General features: G+C 46.1%; 1 protein-coding gene across 1 annotated transcript; it reads left to right on the top strand.

Annotated features, from left to right (window-relative positions):
* The first annotated feature begins 6462 nt into the window (after window positions 1–6462).
* zfp36l2 (zinc finger protein 36, C3H type-like 2) lies at window positions 6463–8152 on the top strand. The gene is made up of 2 exons (XM_015944101.3): window positions 6463–6755; window positions 6831–8152. Exons 1-2 carry the CDS (start codon window positions 6669–6671, stop codon window positions 7968–7970), a joined length of 1227 nt encoding a protein of 408 aa, XP_015799587.3. The 5' UTR covers window positions 6463–6668; the 3' UTR covers window positions 7971–8152.
* The last annotated feature ends 7847 nt before the right edge of the window (window positions 8153–15999 follow it).

The raw sequence follows: 15999 nt of genomic DNA on the forward strand, positions 1-15999 counted from the left end.
TGACATGTTCTCGTGTAAAAGTTACAAATAGTTTTCCTCTTTGCCCATGGCTTATAGAACAGCCTCTGCTTGGAGAAATAGCATTTAAGTCCTCCTCCAGTACTGATGAGTCAACAAATGGTTCATCTGAAAATGGCATCAGTTTCTTAAGTTTCACAGCAGTTCCCATTACATAATTTTAAACCTTATCCCCCTGGCATTTACGTAGGATTCAGTGGTGTTTTATAAGTGTAATGATCACTACAGCAAAAAAAAAGGGCACTTCCAGTGGAATTTATTTAGTTTTCTGTGGAAATTACTGGATAATGATAAAATACCAGCTGTGTTGGAGCTAATTTACACTTTTTTTCATCCTTTAATGTGACTACCATACCATTTTATTCATGCCGCTCATTTAAATTCAGCATGAGAGCTGAACGAAGTGCCTTACAGATGGTTGGAAACAAGCAGAAAAAAACATTTCAATAAAATGAGATAAAATCAAACAATAAAATTCAGCAACAGACCATTTCAAAACTATTGAATAAGATAAATCAACTATAAGAATAATAAAAACACTACGATAAAAAACAATAGCACAAAACCAGAAAAACCAAGCATAAACGAAATCATTGTCCAAAATCATAAAAGTGAGTCTTCAGTCTAGACTTGAAAACCGAGACCATTGGAGACTCGTATGGTGAGAGGGAGTGCATTCCAAAGGTGAGGAGCTACGTACAAAAGCTTGCTCCCTTCTAGCCTTATCGATGTAGAGCAGTAGGCGGTCAGTTGATCTTAGGGAACGCACCGGCACATATGATGTAAGGAGTTCTGACAGAGACGGGTGCTAGGCCATTTAAGGCCTTGAAGACTCATCCATCCATCCATTTTCATCCGCTTATCCAGAGTTGGGTTGCGGGGGCAGTAGCCTAAGTCGAGAGGCCCAGACTTCCCTCTCCCCAGCCACTTGGGCCAGCTCTTCCAGGGGAATCCCAAGGCGTTCCCTGGCCAGGTGAGAGACATAGTCCCTCCAACGTGTCCTGGGTCTACCTTTAGGTCTCCTCCCAGTTGGACGTGCCCAGAAAACCTCACAAGGGAGGCATCCTGACCAGATGCCCGAGCCACCTCAACTGGCTTCTCTCGACAAATAGCTTGAAGACAAATAGTAAAATCCTAAAACGAACCCTAAAAGTCACAGGCAGCCAGTGTAAATGTGCCAAAACTGGGGTAATGTGACAGCATCTATTTGTGTTGGTTAGAAACCTAGCTGCAGCATTTTGCACAGTCTGCAGCCGGTTCAATGCTGAAACAGGAGCACCAATGAGTAGTGGGTTCCCATAGTTCAGGCGAGAAGTTATAAAAGGGTGAATGACAAACTCTAAATGAGGACGTTTCAGTACTGGTTAGAGGCGTATGAGGCAGCACAGTTGGAAGACAATGTGTATTTTTACCTTTAATCTCTTGAAATATCCATCGAAACGTTGTTGAAAATTTATTAAATGATGTCCAGTTGCTGAAAAACATTGGCGGCTTCGTAACATAACTAGGGATGTACCGATACTAGTATCTGTATCGATACCAGGAACCGATACTAATGCAGTTGCTTGAAAGTGGCTTCACTGTAACTTCTCATTTCTGTTCTTCTACACTTTTAGTTTTGTGATCATTTCTGTTCATATATTTTACTACCTCACAGTCTTTTCCTGTTGAAAGCAGAGAAGAGAATAAAACCTGTATTCCAATTCATAGCATTTTTGTGTGCGATAGAAGTATCGGTAGTCGTATCACGAGTACTCCGATCCAAGTATCGGTATCGTATCGGTTTGTGAAAAAGTGGTATCATTGCATTCCTACATATAACCATGAAAATTGGTTTAAAGTGCATAAGGTGCGGGTCTAGTTTCTTTCCCTCTGGCCGGCTTGGCGTCCTGCGCCTGTTGATGATGTCACACTAGATGATTGGCTGGATATACGACTTTACCACTTAACCATGTTCGAAAATATTTGGGTAGTAAGAAACATAAATTTAATAAAACTGCTAAATTCTTTCCAAATCCTATGTGCAAGAACAGAATCGAAAGAGAGATGCGATATATTTTGGCCGTGTGGTGTTGCCGTAGTAAGATGACATCATTGGCAGGTGCAGGACCCTGAGCAGATCCAGAAACTACAGCGCCAGAAAACTACAATCGGCATTGCATTCCCTCATGTAATTAATGGAAGGACCATCAAAGTCTGTGGAGCTGCGCCGAGGTTGCATGCTTTCTGCTCCACAGTAACATTTATTTAAACTAGCGACAGTCGTGGCGATGTGGTGTAAAATTACCCTGAGATGAATTATTTAGAAAGCAGTTCATCCAAATGCTTCTACCCAAACATTTAGACCACATTGAAAAAAATCTCCTAAAATGTTAAAGAGCAACTTGTAGGTAAAATTCATATAAATGCTGTACAGAAATACTATTTGAAATGCTTATTGTGGATATTTAATTTAAAAATACATAACAGCAGAGTTCTCTAGTAAAAAGTTCATTTCTCTTGTTTCTAAATGTGAACCTCTGACGTAACCAAAGGGAGTTAGAAGCTAGGCTGCCTCAGCTCAGTGTGGAGAGTGGCTGGCTTTAGGGTAGAGGTCATGTGATCCAGTCAGTGTGTGTGTTTACTAGTGTTGGGTTGTGTTCATGTTGATAAACTAGAGTGTGTGAAGGCTGTACCAACTCCAGCCTGTCTGGACATCGAGTCCACGGGTTTCTAGATCAGAGGAACAACGCCTCTATCTCCGTGCCTGAGGGCGTTTTGTGCAGCTGAAAGATGGACTTCTGTAGCCCACATCGGTTGGTACCGGAACAGGGAGGTCCACGCTGGGCTCCAGATACCTGTGGAGGGGTTTTTAAAATAAATGCGGATTTCTGGAGCTCAGATCGCCGACAGAACCAGGTCAGAACTGACCATCAGAAGAGACTCATGGGGCCAGTGGAGCTGGTGTCTGGGTTGGAACCAGCTCAGAACCGCTGCAGACCTCCAGGGAACGATCATGTGCAGCTTTTAAAAATACCAGCTGGACTGGCTCGCTGGTTTCTGGGTCGGGTCCAGCTCACAGACGCCCGCATGAGCTCCAGAACCAGATGACAGGCGTCTCTCTAAGCTAAACTACGTTAGGTGAACGGATATTAACGAGTATGAGACCGCTGACAGACGCTCATTAGTATTAATACAGGGAGTGCAAATTATTAGGCAAATGAGTATTTTGTCCACATCATCCTCTTCATGCATGTTGTCTTACTCCAAGCTGTATAGGCTCGAAAGCCTACTACCAATTAAGCATATTAGGTGATGTGCAGCTCTGTAAAGAGAAGGGGTGTGGTCTAATGACGTCAACACCCTATATCAGGTGTGCATAATTATTAGGCAACTTCCTTTCCTTTGGCAAAATGGGTCAAAAGAAGGACTTGACAGGCTCAGAAAGGTCAAAAATAGTGAGATATTTTGCAGAGGGATGCAGCAGTCTTAAAATTGCAAAGCTTCTGAAGCGTGATCATCGAACAATCAAGCGTTTCATTCAAAATAGTCAACAGGGTCGCAAGAAGCGTGTAGACAAACCAAGGCGCAAAATAACTGCCCATGAACTGAGAAAAGTCAAGCGTGCAGCTGCCAAGATGCCACTTGCCACCAGTTTGGCCATATTTCAGAGCTGCAATGTCACTGGAGTGCCCAAAAGCACAAGGTGTGCAATACTCAGAGACATGGCCAAGGTAAGAAAGGCTGAAAGACGACCACCACTGAACAAGACACACAAGCTGAAACGTCAAGACTGGGCCAAGAAATATCTCAAGACTGATTTTTCTAAGGTTTTATGGACTGATGAAATGAGAGTGAGTCTTGATGGGCCAGATGGATGGGCCCGTGGCTGGATTGGTAAAGGGCAGAGAGCTCCAGTCCCACTCAGACGCCAGCAAGGTGGAGGTGGAGTACTGGTTTGGGCTGGTATCATCAAAGATGAGCTTGTGGGGCCTTTTCGGGTTGAGGATGGAGTCAAGCTCAACTCCCAGTCCTACTGCCGTTTCTGGAAGACACCTTCTTCAAGCAGTGGTACAGGAAGAAGTCTGCATCCTTAAAGAAAAACATGATTTTCATGCAGGACAATGCTCCATCACACGTGTCCAAGTACTCCACAGCGTGGCTGGCAAGAAAGGGTCTAAAAGAAGAAAAACTAGTGACATGGCCTCCTTGTTCACCTGATCTGAACCCCATTGAGAACCTGTGGTCCATCATCAAATGTGAGATTTACAAGGAGGGAAAACAGTACACCTCTCTGAACAGTGTCTGGGAGGCTGTGGTCGCTGCTGCACGCAATGTTGATGGTGAACAGATCAAAACACTGACAGAATCCATGGATGGCAGGCTTTTGAGTGTCCTTGCAAAGAAAGGTGGCTACATTGGTCGCTGATTTGTTTTTGTATTGTTTTTGAATGTCAGAAATGTATATTTGGGAATGTGGAGATGTTATATTGGCTTCACTGGTAAAAATAAATAACTGAAATGGGTATATATTTGTTTTTTGTTAAGTTGCCTAATAATTATGACAGTAATAGTCACCTGCACACACAGATATCCCCCTAAAATAGCTAAAAGTACAAACAAACTAAAAACTGCTTCCAAAAACATTCAGCTTTGATATTAATGAGTTGTTTGGGTTCATTGAGAACATGGTTGTTGTCCAATAATAAAATTATTCCTCAAAAATACAACTTGCCTAATAATTCTGCACTCCCTGTATTATATTAACTGACCGATGCTATTTTAACTGTCTGGTACGTGATAGTAATCTGTACTATATTGTGATGTTAGCACACGAGTTTAAGCTAGCATCGTTAACTCACCTGCTGCCAGCCCCCCTCCCCATCTCTCTGGTTTGTCTCTGCCCTCTGGGGTGAGCAGCAAACTCATAACTTTATGGTTTTGGTCCATCATGAGTATAATTATAAACATTTACAGGTTCCTCTGTGTCAGCGCTGGCATTACAATCCATATTTGTCTCTGGATTAAGCTAACAGGACTCCCTCAGATGGCGTCACTTGGTTTGGCCAAAAAAAAAACTATCACAAAAATGTCCCTAAAAGCTTAAATAATTCATGTTTGTGTAAAAAAGGTTTAAAATGAGTTTCTATTATGTTTCTCTAAACATTGGTTCATGGGGGCCTCTAACCTGCTATTTGCTCTTTAAGAAGTTTCATGATGTTCATATCAGTAAATAACCACAGATTTCCATGTAAATAATCAGCGTACAGGTTTGCATAAAACTATTAAATTCTGGAGTTGCTTTAGGATTATGGTAAATTCTGGTTTTCAGCCTAACCGTTAGCTCACCAACCCTGTAGATTGTAAACTATCCAAACGGAGGCTGTTCAGGAGTGTATTTATTTGATCGTGTGCAGTAAGTCGTGATTTGCAGCCTAAAGCAGACATTTTTAATGATAAGAAAAGGTTTTAAGGAAATGTTTTAAAACACAAAAGAACTAAAACTAGAAAATAAAAAAGTAAAAACACCCAACCACTCAAGGAGTTTTCAGAATGTTTACCTTTCATTCTAAAATAATCGCCTTCATGCCTAAACCGCTGATGAGCTCTGAGCATCCTGCAGAAACTGTCCATAAACGCTGCTAACGCGGTTTGGTTGAGATGACGCAAGTATTTTGCTGCTTAGTTTTTATTTTGTGCTTTTCTCCTCCACCAGATTCAGGGTGTTGTTTCGTCTCTGCCCAGCAGGTGGCGCTCCAGTCTGATTCTGGTCACTTCAGAAACACTTGGCTTTGCTGTTCCACATGGTCAGTGCACGTAACACATTCCTGCAGTGTGAGACCGTGAAAAACAAGTTGCTTACTTACACTTCTACTTTAAATCAAAATCTGCTTTTGACAAAAGTAGGTCAAAGTTTCTAAGCAGGGGTCCTTTTCTCTGTGTTTAGACTGAAGCGGCCTTCTGTTGCAGGGTGGAAGCTGATTATGCAATCAGTGGGTTCTAAAAATTGTCCAGCACTCTGCCTAGACTCCTCACCACTCATATTTGAGGTCTCACCCCGTCCACAGAGAGCAGAGGGGGAGGCACGGGTTCCTTCCACTACAGAAACATGTCAGCTTTTAAACGGACCCTTGGGGAGGCTGAAAAGTTCACGTCACCAGACAGAGCTGGGCGCTGCTGTTTGACGTTTTAACACCTGCTCTTTAGGGGTTGCCGTGTTTTGCGTGTTTCCATTGAACGCAGCGCGTTGTTTCAAACTGAAAAGCGTCGCGCTGTTTACCGATTTGGAGAAAAGGAGTCAAATCAGTGCGCGTGGAGGGTTAAGATGGCTGGTGGGAGGGGGTTAGCTTCAAGGCGTGGTGTGGAGGAACTGGCGACCAACCGGTGAGTGGAGCAGCGGCGACTCCAGCTCGCCCCGCCCTTCCCCCCGACGTTTGTTTTATAGGCATGCGGAAAAGCTGAAAGCCCCGCAGTGGAGCTCAGTCTCTGGTTAAAGAGCTTTTCCATGGGAGGTGAAACAGCCAGGCTACAAGTCAGACCTCTCCTCTGGGCTTCTTTCTCCTTCTACCGAATTAAACTTATATTTTTAAGGCATTAAACATTTTTTAAACTCTCAAAAACCAGCGTGGCACAAACTACCACCTGTTGCGTTCAAGGACCCTCGGGCATCAATGAAAGAAGCAGCGTGTGAGATTTGGGGAAAAGTTATGTCAGCGACCGTCTTGTCCGCTTTCTACGACATGGACATGCTGTTCAAGGTAAAACTGCGCTGCTTTTTGAGTTAAACTCTGAGTTGCATGACTTAAAACGGCTTTTCTGTGTGTTGGAAGCAGGATACGAGCATGAACATGAACGCCCTGCACATCAACAGCATGTTGGAGAGGAAAGCTGTGGGAGCTCCGGTCCCCGCCGCGGGCTCCGGTGGCTCCTTCACGCCGGGGTTTTACCGCAGAAACTCCACCAGCAACTTGGAGGTAATGAACAGTGGAGACAGGTACTCGCTGTGCTGCTACAGCGGGGAGACGGAAGACGCGCCGAGCACCACCTCCATCATGAACAAGGGGAACCGATTCCGGGACCGCGCCTACAGCGAGAGCGGAGAGCGGGGCGTGCTGCAGCAGAAGCCCGGCGCCCAGATCAACTCCACCCGCTACAAGACCGAGCTGTGCCGGCCCTTTGAGGAGAACGGATCCTGTAAATACGGGGAGAAATGCCAGTTCGCTCACGGCTTCCACGAGTTGCGGAGCTTGTCCCGGCACCCCAAGTACAAAACGGAGCCTTGTCGCACCTTCCACACCATCGGGTTTTGTCCCTATGGTCCCCGGTGTCACTTCATCCACAACGCCGACGAGCGGCGCCCAGCCCCTGCTGCGAACGCCAACGTGCGGGCGGCTGAACCCAGGTCGGCTCGGGAAGGCAGCGGCTACGACCAGCAGCTGTCCAACGCCCACCGGGACAGACCCAAGCTCCACCACAGCCTCAGCTTCTCCGGCTTCTCCACGCACCTCGGACTCGACTCTCCCCTGCTTCACAGCCCCACGTCCCGGACTCCGCCACCTCCCATGACCGCCTCAACCCCCAGCTTCTACGACGACGTCCTGTCCCCCAGCTCGGGGTCCTGCATCGGCAGCGCCTTCCCCTTCCCGGGACAGGACTTGAGAGCCATGCTTGCCCCCCTCGCTGCACACACTCCAGGCGGCTACAACGACCACTCAACCGGAGCCTTGTACCGGGTCACGCGGACCGGCCCTCCCTCCCCTCCGACTTACAACCATCTGCAGACGCTGCGGCGCCTCAGCGAGTCCCCGGTGTTCGAGCCTCCTCCCTGCTCGCCCGACTCGCTCTCCGACCGGGAGAGCTACGCCAGTGGGTCGAACAGCTCCTCCGGGAGCCTCAGCGGCTCGGAGTCCCCGGGTCCGGACGCGGGAAGGCGGTTGCCAATCTTCAGCAGGCTGTCGATTTCTGATGACTAACCGATGAGATTCTGTTTGGATTATAGACTGGTCGGGAGGGGGGCTGGCCGCAGGAATCACACCCCGAACACCCCCGCTTGACCCGCAGGTTCATATCAGCAACCTCCCGATGTGCCTTCGAGCAAGACGTTAAAGTCCTGAGCAGTGTGCTGACTCCAACCCACAAGGATATGGTTTCATTCGTGTACATTTTGGATGTAACATAGCTGCAATAAAACGTTTCTAGCTAAAAGACGGCATTCCATTAGTGCCTTGCCCAAGGGCTCCTACCGCTCTGTCAGGCAGGCAACCTTTTCCAGGCATCAGATGTGTCTAACATGACTCGACAAGAAGAGACGACTTCATGTTTCTTCCCGTCCTGCCGAGAAAACGCCTAAACTAAAAACATGCTTTTTCTCTTCTTCGACGCCTTTTCCTCCTGTAGTGCCTCCGTTCTGCGCCACCTAGTGGCCTGTACGGGTCGTCTCTTGGTTAAAACCGCTTTGAGTTGGGTTTGTTTGGGAAAATCACTTTTAGCTGTTGTTTTGGACTATTTATCTTATTTATTATCTTGTCAAAAGTATAGGCGACATTCGTGTATTTATCAGCTACGATGAAGCAATAGATCTATATTCTTTTATGTTTAAATTATGAGCGTCATTAATCTGTTAAATGGAGTGTTCTTTTTCAGTAATATATATTTCCTATTTTGAACTTTGAGTAAGAAATGTAATTTAAGAGAATGTATGTGATATTTATTGCATTAATTTTGTTTACGGTTATTAAAACAAATGTGTGATTTTCTGTAGGTCTGTTTTTGTTTCCAAAAAGGGTGTATTTCTCATTTAGTTGTTCCTGTAGAATGTAAACAGGGTAGAAACCGTCCAAACCGTGCTTCTTGTTGATCTAGAGTGGATTTTAGTGGGAAAAGAACCCTACCGTCGACAAATTAACCAAAAAGTATTTGTTTCGTCTCCTGTTGGCACGAGGTCACACTGTGATTCCAGCTGTGCGCTAAAGAATGTAGCAACCTCTTGTGCCCCAGTATTATTGTTTGCGTTCAGTCTTTTACATGCCTTGAAATTAACCAAATAAAGTATTTTTCCTACATAGCATATTTTTATACAAGTTGAATGAATGTAGTGTTGGGTTCTGAAACATTTTCTGGGTCATTTCCACTCTGATCCTCTGACGGAAGCAACTGTAAACTATTATGGTTTAAATCTATTTTCCTCGTTGTTTTTTACACATTTGGTTTGTACATAGTAGGTACCAGGGAATGCACACTATGTACTTTTGACTACTGTTATCAGAAGTAAAGCCTTTTGAATGTAACAGATGGATGGGGATAGGACGGTTGTTATGTTTGTTTGGGACTCGGTTCACTACAAATCCAGGTGTGATGCCGTTAATGTACTGTACTTTATTTTGTAGTTCTCCCAATAAAGTCATTTTGGTAAAAATGTCTGATTTTTCTTTGAATTTGTGTAAAATGCAGCATTTTAATTAGATAAATTAACGGGTTGCCTCAAATTAACTGCATGGGTTTTTAATTTTGTAGATAAAACTTGGTGTTTTACTTAAGAGGAAAAGGGAAAAAGTTAAATTCTAGTCAAAACCAGAGGAGCGTGAGTTTGGTCCGCATAGCCGGTAGTAAGTCGGACCTGTTCCCGGTGAGGGTTGGACTCCGCCAGGGCTGCCCTTTGTCACCGGTTCTGTTCATTACCTTTATGGACAGAATTTCTAGGCGCAGCCGTGGTGTGGAGTGTGTTGAGTTTGGTGGCAGGAGAATCTCGTCTCTGCTTTTTGCGGATGATGTGGTCCTCCTAGCTTCATCCAGCTCTGACCTTCAGCTCTTGCTGGGTAGGTTCGCGGCCGAGTGTGAAGCGGCTGGGATGAGGATCAGCACCTCCAAATCTGAGACCATGGTTCTCGACCGGAAAAGGGTGGCTTGCCACCTCCGGGTTGGGGGAGAAGTCCTACCTCAAGTGGAGGAGTTTAAGTATCTCGGGGTCTTGTTCACGAGTGAGGGTAGGAGGGATCGGGAGATCGACAGGCGGATTGGTTCGGCGTCTTCAGTGATGCGGACGCTGAGCCGATCTGTCGTGGGGAAGAGGGAGCTGAGCCAGAAAGCCAGGCTCTCGATTTACCGGTCGATCTACGTCCCAATCCTCACCTATGGTCATGAGCTTTGGGTAATGACCGAAAGAACGAGATCGCGGATACAAGCGGCCGAAATGAGTTTCCTCCGTAGGGTGGCCGGGCTCAGCCTTAGAGATAGGGTGAGAAGCTTGGACATGCGGGAGGGACTCGGAGTAGAACCGCTGCTCCTCCGGATCGAATGGAGCCAGTTGAGGTGGTTTGGGCATGTGGTCAGAATGCCTCCTGGACGCCTCCCCGGGGAGGTGTTTCGGGCATGTCCTGCTGGCAGGAGGCTCCCAGGTCAACCCAGGACACGTTGGAGAGGTTAAATCTCCAATCTGGTCCGGGAACGCCTTGGGGTCCTGCCGGAGGAGCTGGTGGAGAAGGCCGGGGAGAGGACGGTCTGGAGGTCCTTAGTTGGGATGCTGCCCCCGCGACCCGGACCCGGATAAGCAGAGGAAGATGAGGACGACGCATTTATCTTTAAAGAGTAAGTCACCCCCAATTCCACTTTTTTTCTGATAAACTATATAAATGTGTGTCTAATCGTGCTGCAGACACGTGTAGTCAATAGTTTTACACTTTAGTGCATTTTAATTCTAATTGAAATTTTCTGCCTAAAGTTGTCAGTGTTGTGCCGTTGTCAGGTAAAAACTCTGCACTGCATTTGAATTTAAATCTGCCATCGCTATTGGCTAAGAGGTATCTTAGAACATTAGCTGGTAACATATGATGTCACAATGTCGTTGTGAGCATGTGTGTGTTTGTTAGCGGCTCCGCCCTCTCGGTCTGCTAGGCAACAGCGTTTGTTGCATTTTTCAAACAGGAAGTGGGAGTTGAGTAATACTCTGGTAAGGGGTAACTTGCACTGTAATAATAAATGAAACTGAAACTTATTATTACTTAGATTAGCCATTTTTATATTTTGCTTGTTTTTACGTTACTGTATTTTTGCACAACTCTGTTGCAGTGAAGCTTGCACACAAGAATTTCACTCGCATGTACTGTACCAGTGTACCTGCACATGTGACGTGACAATAAGTGATTGATTTGATTTGATTTTGATTTGAAATAAAATGGACCCGTTCCAATTGCAGTACTCAGATAATCCACCAGATGACAGAAAATGTATGCTGCTCTGTGAGGAATCTACCAATCCTGTTACTGAGGTAGAGCTCTTATGAATATAGAAAAGCGTAGAACATTTTAAGGTATGGTTCAAAATGACGTTTTCATTAAAAGTCTCTCAACAGTTTAACAGTGGGTTTAGGAGGAAAGTGAGTTTTCAATATTCTGGAGCACAAACATCAATTTTCTTTTCATAATTTGGAGTTCCTATTTGCATGCCAAATGTCAGCATAGAAAGGAAATTATTTTTAAGTGGGGCATATGAAAAACTCACCTTTTGCATCTTTTTTTGCTGCCATGTGGAATTCTGCTGCCGCAATAGTCACTGAACATGGATAACAACAGTCTATTCGTATTGTGTTGGTGCTTGGTTTTGGAAATGATGTGCCTAAAATGAGCCATTTCAAAATGCCCCTTATTGTGATGTCACAAAAAGGTAAATTAGCAACGAATCCCTCACCGGTTGACGCTGTATGATCGGATATCCAAGCTCCTCACCTCATAGCAGCCAATCGGGGACTGGGTGGGCGTGGCCAGCAACAGCTTGTCTGTGTTAAAGTGACATATCCCTGAAACAGCTCATTCTGGAAGCTTCTGAAACTGGTGAACATGTTTTGTATAAACCATAGAACTGCTCTAACTTGAAAACACTAATGTTTCCCCTTTAAATATGGTTTAAGGTAAGCACTAAAAGTATTATTGACCAAATTTGCTAATTTTTTAACACATTTGCATTTGTCTCTAGTGTAAATAAATGCTTTGTGAGTCGATAGGTGAAGGGAATAAAAGCTCTGGTGCTCCTGTTTCAGGAACTAGAAGTGAGCCAGAGCAGAGGATGACACCTCTCCTCTGACTGGCTAACAGCAACACGACTCTACCAGTGCAGAGACGCGCTCCGCTCCTCCCCTGGACGCTAAACCAGCAGCAGCTGGTTTCTCAGTGAACTTAGATTTTTTTTTAAGGGACAAGTGGACCCAGGGGAACACCATGTTTAGGTGAAAAGCCACCCAGTACCATGCTGACCCAACTTTTGTGCCTGAATAAGCAGAAATTGACCCACGGGGTCCACATCTGGGGTTCCTAAGACTACAGATTCTCCTGAATTCCTAAACAACAAGAAACCCGGAAGAGATAAATCTGCAAAAAGGAAAGATCATTCCTAACCCTAACCCACTCCTATCCACGAATGAGAGACATCTTTGTGCTCTGAGCTTAGACATTAATATACACCAGCTCCAATCAATCAGCTGGATTAACCCTGCAGCTGCAAACTTGTCTCTGCTTTTTGTCACCTGAGCAGGTCTCATCTGGACTACGTTTCACCGTGGCGTTTGCAGTTGCACTAGCATTTCCAGGAGCTTTACAAAACAACAATTTTCCAGTTATTGTCTGCAGCGAAGGAATTAGAAAAATAAAAGGCCTGGGAGTCATGTGGTGCCTGGAGTTCACGCCAAGATAAGGCAGCCTGATAAAGTGCCTTGACAAATATTTATTGTGTCCTCAGGATTTTCAGAATGAAGTGTTTATCAGAGCCGAGCTGCAGGGCTGCACGTTGTGCCGGGACTGTGCCAGGAAGGATATGAGCACCTATGACTCAGAGTGTGTAGGAACACGACTGTGGAACTCAATTTTTCAATCAACAAACTTGCTGCTGATGTTTAGAAGTGTTAAACTCACTTGAGTTACATCTGTAAAGCATTACTTTTCTGTGGAGGATGTGCACGTAGCTGTGTATGTGCATGCATGAGTATCTGGTGGATGACGGGGTCTGGAGCTCCTACAATGAAAGGAAACACTCTTTGACTTGTGTTTAGGGGAGGATAAGTTCAGCTTCCTGGCCGACACCCATTTCCACCTCTTATTCGGTCCTGATGTTTTTCCTCCTCTTTTGGCTTCCTCTCTCCTCTGTAGTGGCAGCTGACGACTCCTAGAAGGTTGCTATTTGTGTTTTCCACTGCAGCTTTGGGAAGTGCAGCACTTGTGCTGGTATCGTGTTGGTCCCCTGGGTAAAGCGGCATTACCACCAACCCTTTCAGACTTTGTGAACATATGGATGCCAGATAGATGGAAGTCGGCCCAACAGAAAGAAAACAGGAGGAGTACATCAATAACTTTAATTTTTGTGTCTAAAACTCACTATCAGACTCTAATGAGGTCTTAACCTTCCATTTGAGCAGATATTCCCTGCAGGATTCTTGTCTGATGGTTTAATTTCCAAAGTAGAAGCTGTGAACCAACACTTCCTGTCTTTAATGACCTATAATTGCTGCCATTAACAAAAGTAAAAGTTTGATTTTCCTTCTCTTTCAAGGGGGAAATCCCCCTAAGTTACTCTGGTGTTGTAAATCATACTTTTCTGAAAAGACTGTAAGCTAATGAAGCTAATGAGAGCTAAACACACAAAATGACTTGATTAGAGCTAAAAAGCTGGAGCGTTTAGTTGCATCAGTGCTAAGTGAAAAGGCAGATGGCTTGTGTGTCCCCAGGAAAGCTTCAGTCTTCACTCAAAGCACGTGGAGGTATGAGTCCTGTGGGGCTGGGAAGCACAATAAATAACACATTCCTCTCCTCACACAATCCGTGGAAACTAAATCCTCAGCCCAGAGCTCCCAGAGGTTTGAACCTGAAGCCGGTTAAAAGGGAGGGTTCCATTTAGCGTAAAGTTGCTGGTAAATCAAACATCAGGGCTTGGGCTCACGACAGCCACGTTTGCTGTCCAGCAGGGTGGAGACTGCTGGAGGAAACCGTGCTTCTGCTGACCAGAGACAAAGGAGGGGGGACAAAAAGCAGGAAGTGAGATTAGAGACTTTAACCCCTTACCCGACAGGTCAACATGCTTGGAGGAGAATATTTCAGTCCCTACAGCAGAGAGATTCGTTTGCAGGCCTGGAGGGCCGGTATCCAGCATGTTTTAGTTGTAACGCCTGATTTCAATCAGCAGGTGATTAACAGGCTTCTGCAGAGCCTGATGAGATGCTGCAGGTGATTCAACCACTGAATCGAGTGTGTTGGAGCAGAGAAACCAGTAAAACGTGCCGGATACCGGCCTGCCAGGACCAGAATTATGGGCCATTCCCATCTGTACCGGGTCGGCCCGGGCCGGGTAGCGTAGGTTGTTTACATATCTGGGTGGCCTGGTATTTTTCCGGGCCAACCAAGGCTCATTCTCAGCCCTCTTCTCGAGGGGGTCTGCTTCAGGTCGACCAGGGCCAACACACCCACTGCTGACAGCAAATTCACACCTTCCATTAGAGCAAGCCTCTGATTGGTGGGTAGAATCAGCCCACATAGGCTTAAGACAAGGATGTGTGGAATCAACCGGGCCAGGCTGGGGCCGACTGGGGCTACCCGGCCCGGGCTGACCCGGTACAGATGGGAATGGCCCATTAAACTCTCCTGCCCTACAGCCTAGTGAGGAAGATTCAGACAGTTTTTACCCTCCGTATGTCTCAATTTGACCACCTGAAAAGTTTTGTCTGATTGACACAAGACTCCATGTCAGACTAAATTAATTTGGGTTATTTCAGGTTTAATTCCAGTTTGTACACCTCTGGGAACATGACAGATGATCAGAGATGAACGTGTGAGGGGCATGACTTCAGTAGAGGCATATAACTCCTCACCCACACCACCAGACACACTGCCCCCCCCCCCCCCCCCAGTGGCTGGCTGCAGTATGATTTTAAGCTCCACCCCCTTCACTAAACCAGCAGTACATTGCCCTGAATAAAAAAAATAAATACACCTGAGTCAGAATATGTTTTCCAGATGTTGACGTTTGTTGATTCATGTTGTTCTTACCTAAAAGTGTCATGATCCTGCCATGCCCTGACCTCCATGCTCCATCATTCACCTCAGCAGCCTTCATGCATCACACCTGGTCCCCTCATGCCACCGCTCCAGCCAAGCCCAGTTTCCCCAGCAACCACAGTCAACTCACTATCAACATCATCCAAACCACCTGTCTCTCATTAACTTCTCATCAGCTCCACCTGCAATGCTCTCGACACACGGGAGACGACGTCGCCTCTCCTCTATTCATTTTCAATGAGACATGCGCGACAAAACGATAATCGCGGGTCTCCCTCCTACTAAGCGAAACGCGAAAAACGTGCGTGTGAAATTTTGCGCTCTTGCACGTGTCGTGCACAGGCGAAAATGAATGGAGGAGAGGCGATGTCGGCTCCCGTGTGCAGAGCCCCTGGTCCAACACCAAGCCAGGGCCAGGTTATTGAACACTTTTGCCAGTAAATCTTCCAGCCTTCCTTCCTGCCTGATCACAGTCCCTTGACCTCATTTCCACACCTGACCATGACCAAAACCTCTGCCTGCCACCCATCGGCATATAAATATTGGACAATGGGTTTCCATAGGCTCCAATAACACGTTTTTGAAGATAAATGGGAGGTGGCCGCCACCGCCATTTTGACCGTGTCGCAGGTTCCGTCAAGCCCAGACAATTCCATAAAAGGGAAGAGAGGTGGAGCTGAGGGTGGGGCTGTAAGGCTGGGATCAACTGACGACACCCGGTCGAACTAGCTACAAGCTAACCTGAAGCTAACCCAAAGCTAACGCAGAGGCGGGAGCTAAGCTAACGGAGGTAGCAACCTAGCTACAGCCGGAGTTAACTGTGCACAACACCGGAGCTTCCGAGTCAGAGATACGCCGGGCTGACCACTGGGTAAAACCGGGTGGAACACAGAGGTCTCCCGAGACCTCCACAAGCCGGCAGCTGCACAGCAGACAAGCGCCACTGCGATATTGGATGCGCAGAGCTGCC

The sequence above is a fragment of the Nothobranchius furzeri genome, chromosome 12 (assembly GCF_043380555.1).
Source record: "Nothobranchius furzeri strain GRZ-AD chromosome 12, NfurGRZ-RIMD1, whole genome shotgun sequence".
Taxonomy (NCBI): domain Eukaryota; kingdom Metazoa; phylum Chordata; class Actinopteri; order Cyprinodontiformes; family Nothobranchiidae; genus Nothobranchius; species Nothobranchius furzeri.

Excerpts from the sequence above, each read along its gene's own strand:
- zfp36l2 (XM_015944101.3), top strand. The coding sequence starts at position 6,669 with ATGAAAGAAGCAGCGTGTGAGATTTGGGGAAAAGTTATGTCAGCGACC. Across the intron at positions 6,756-6,830 it reads ACATGGACATGCTGTTCAAG|GATACGAGCATGAACATGAA; the intron begins GTAAAACTGCGC and ends TGTTGGAAGCAG.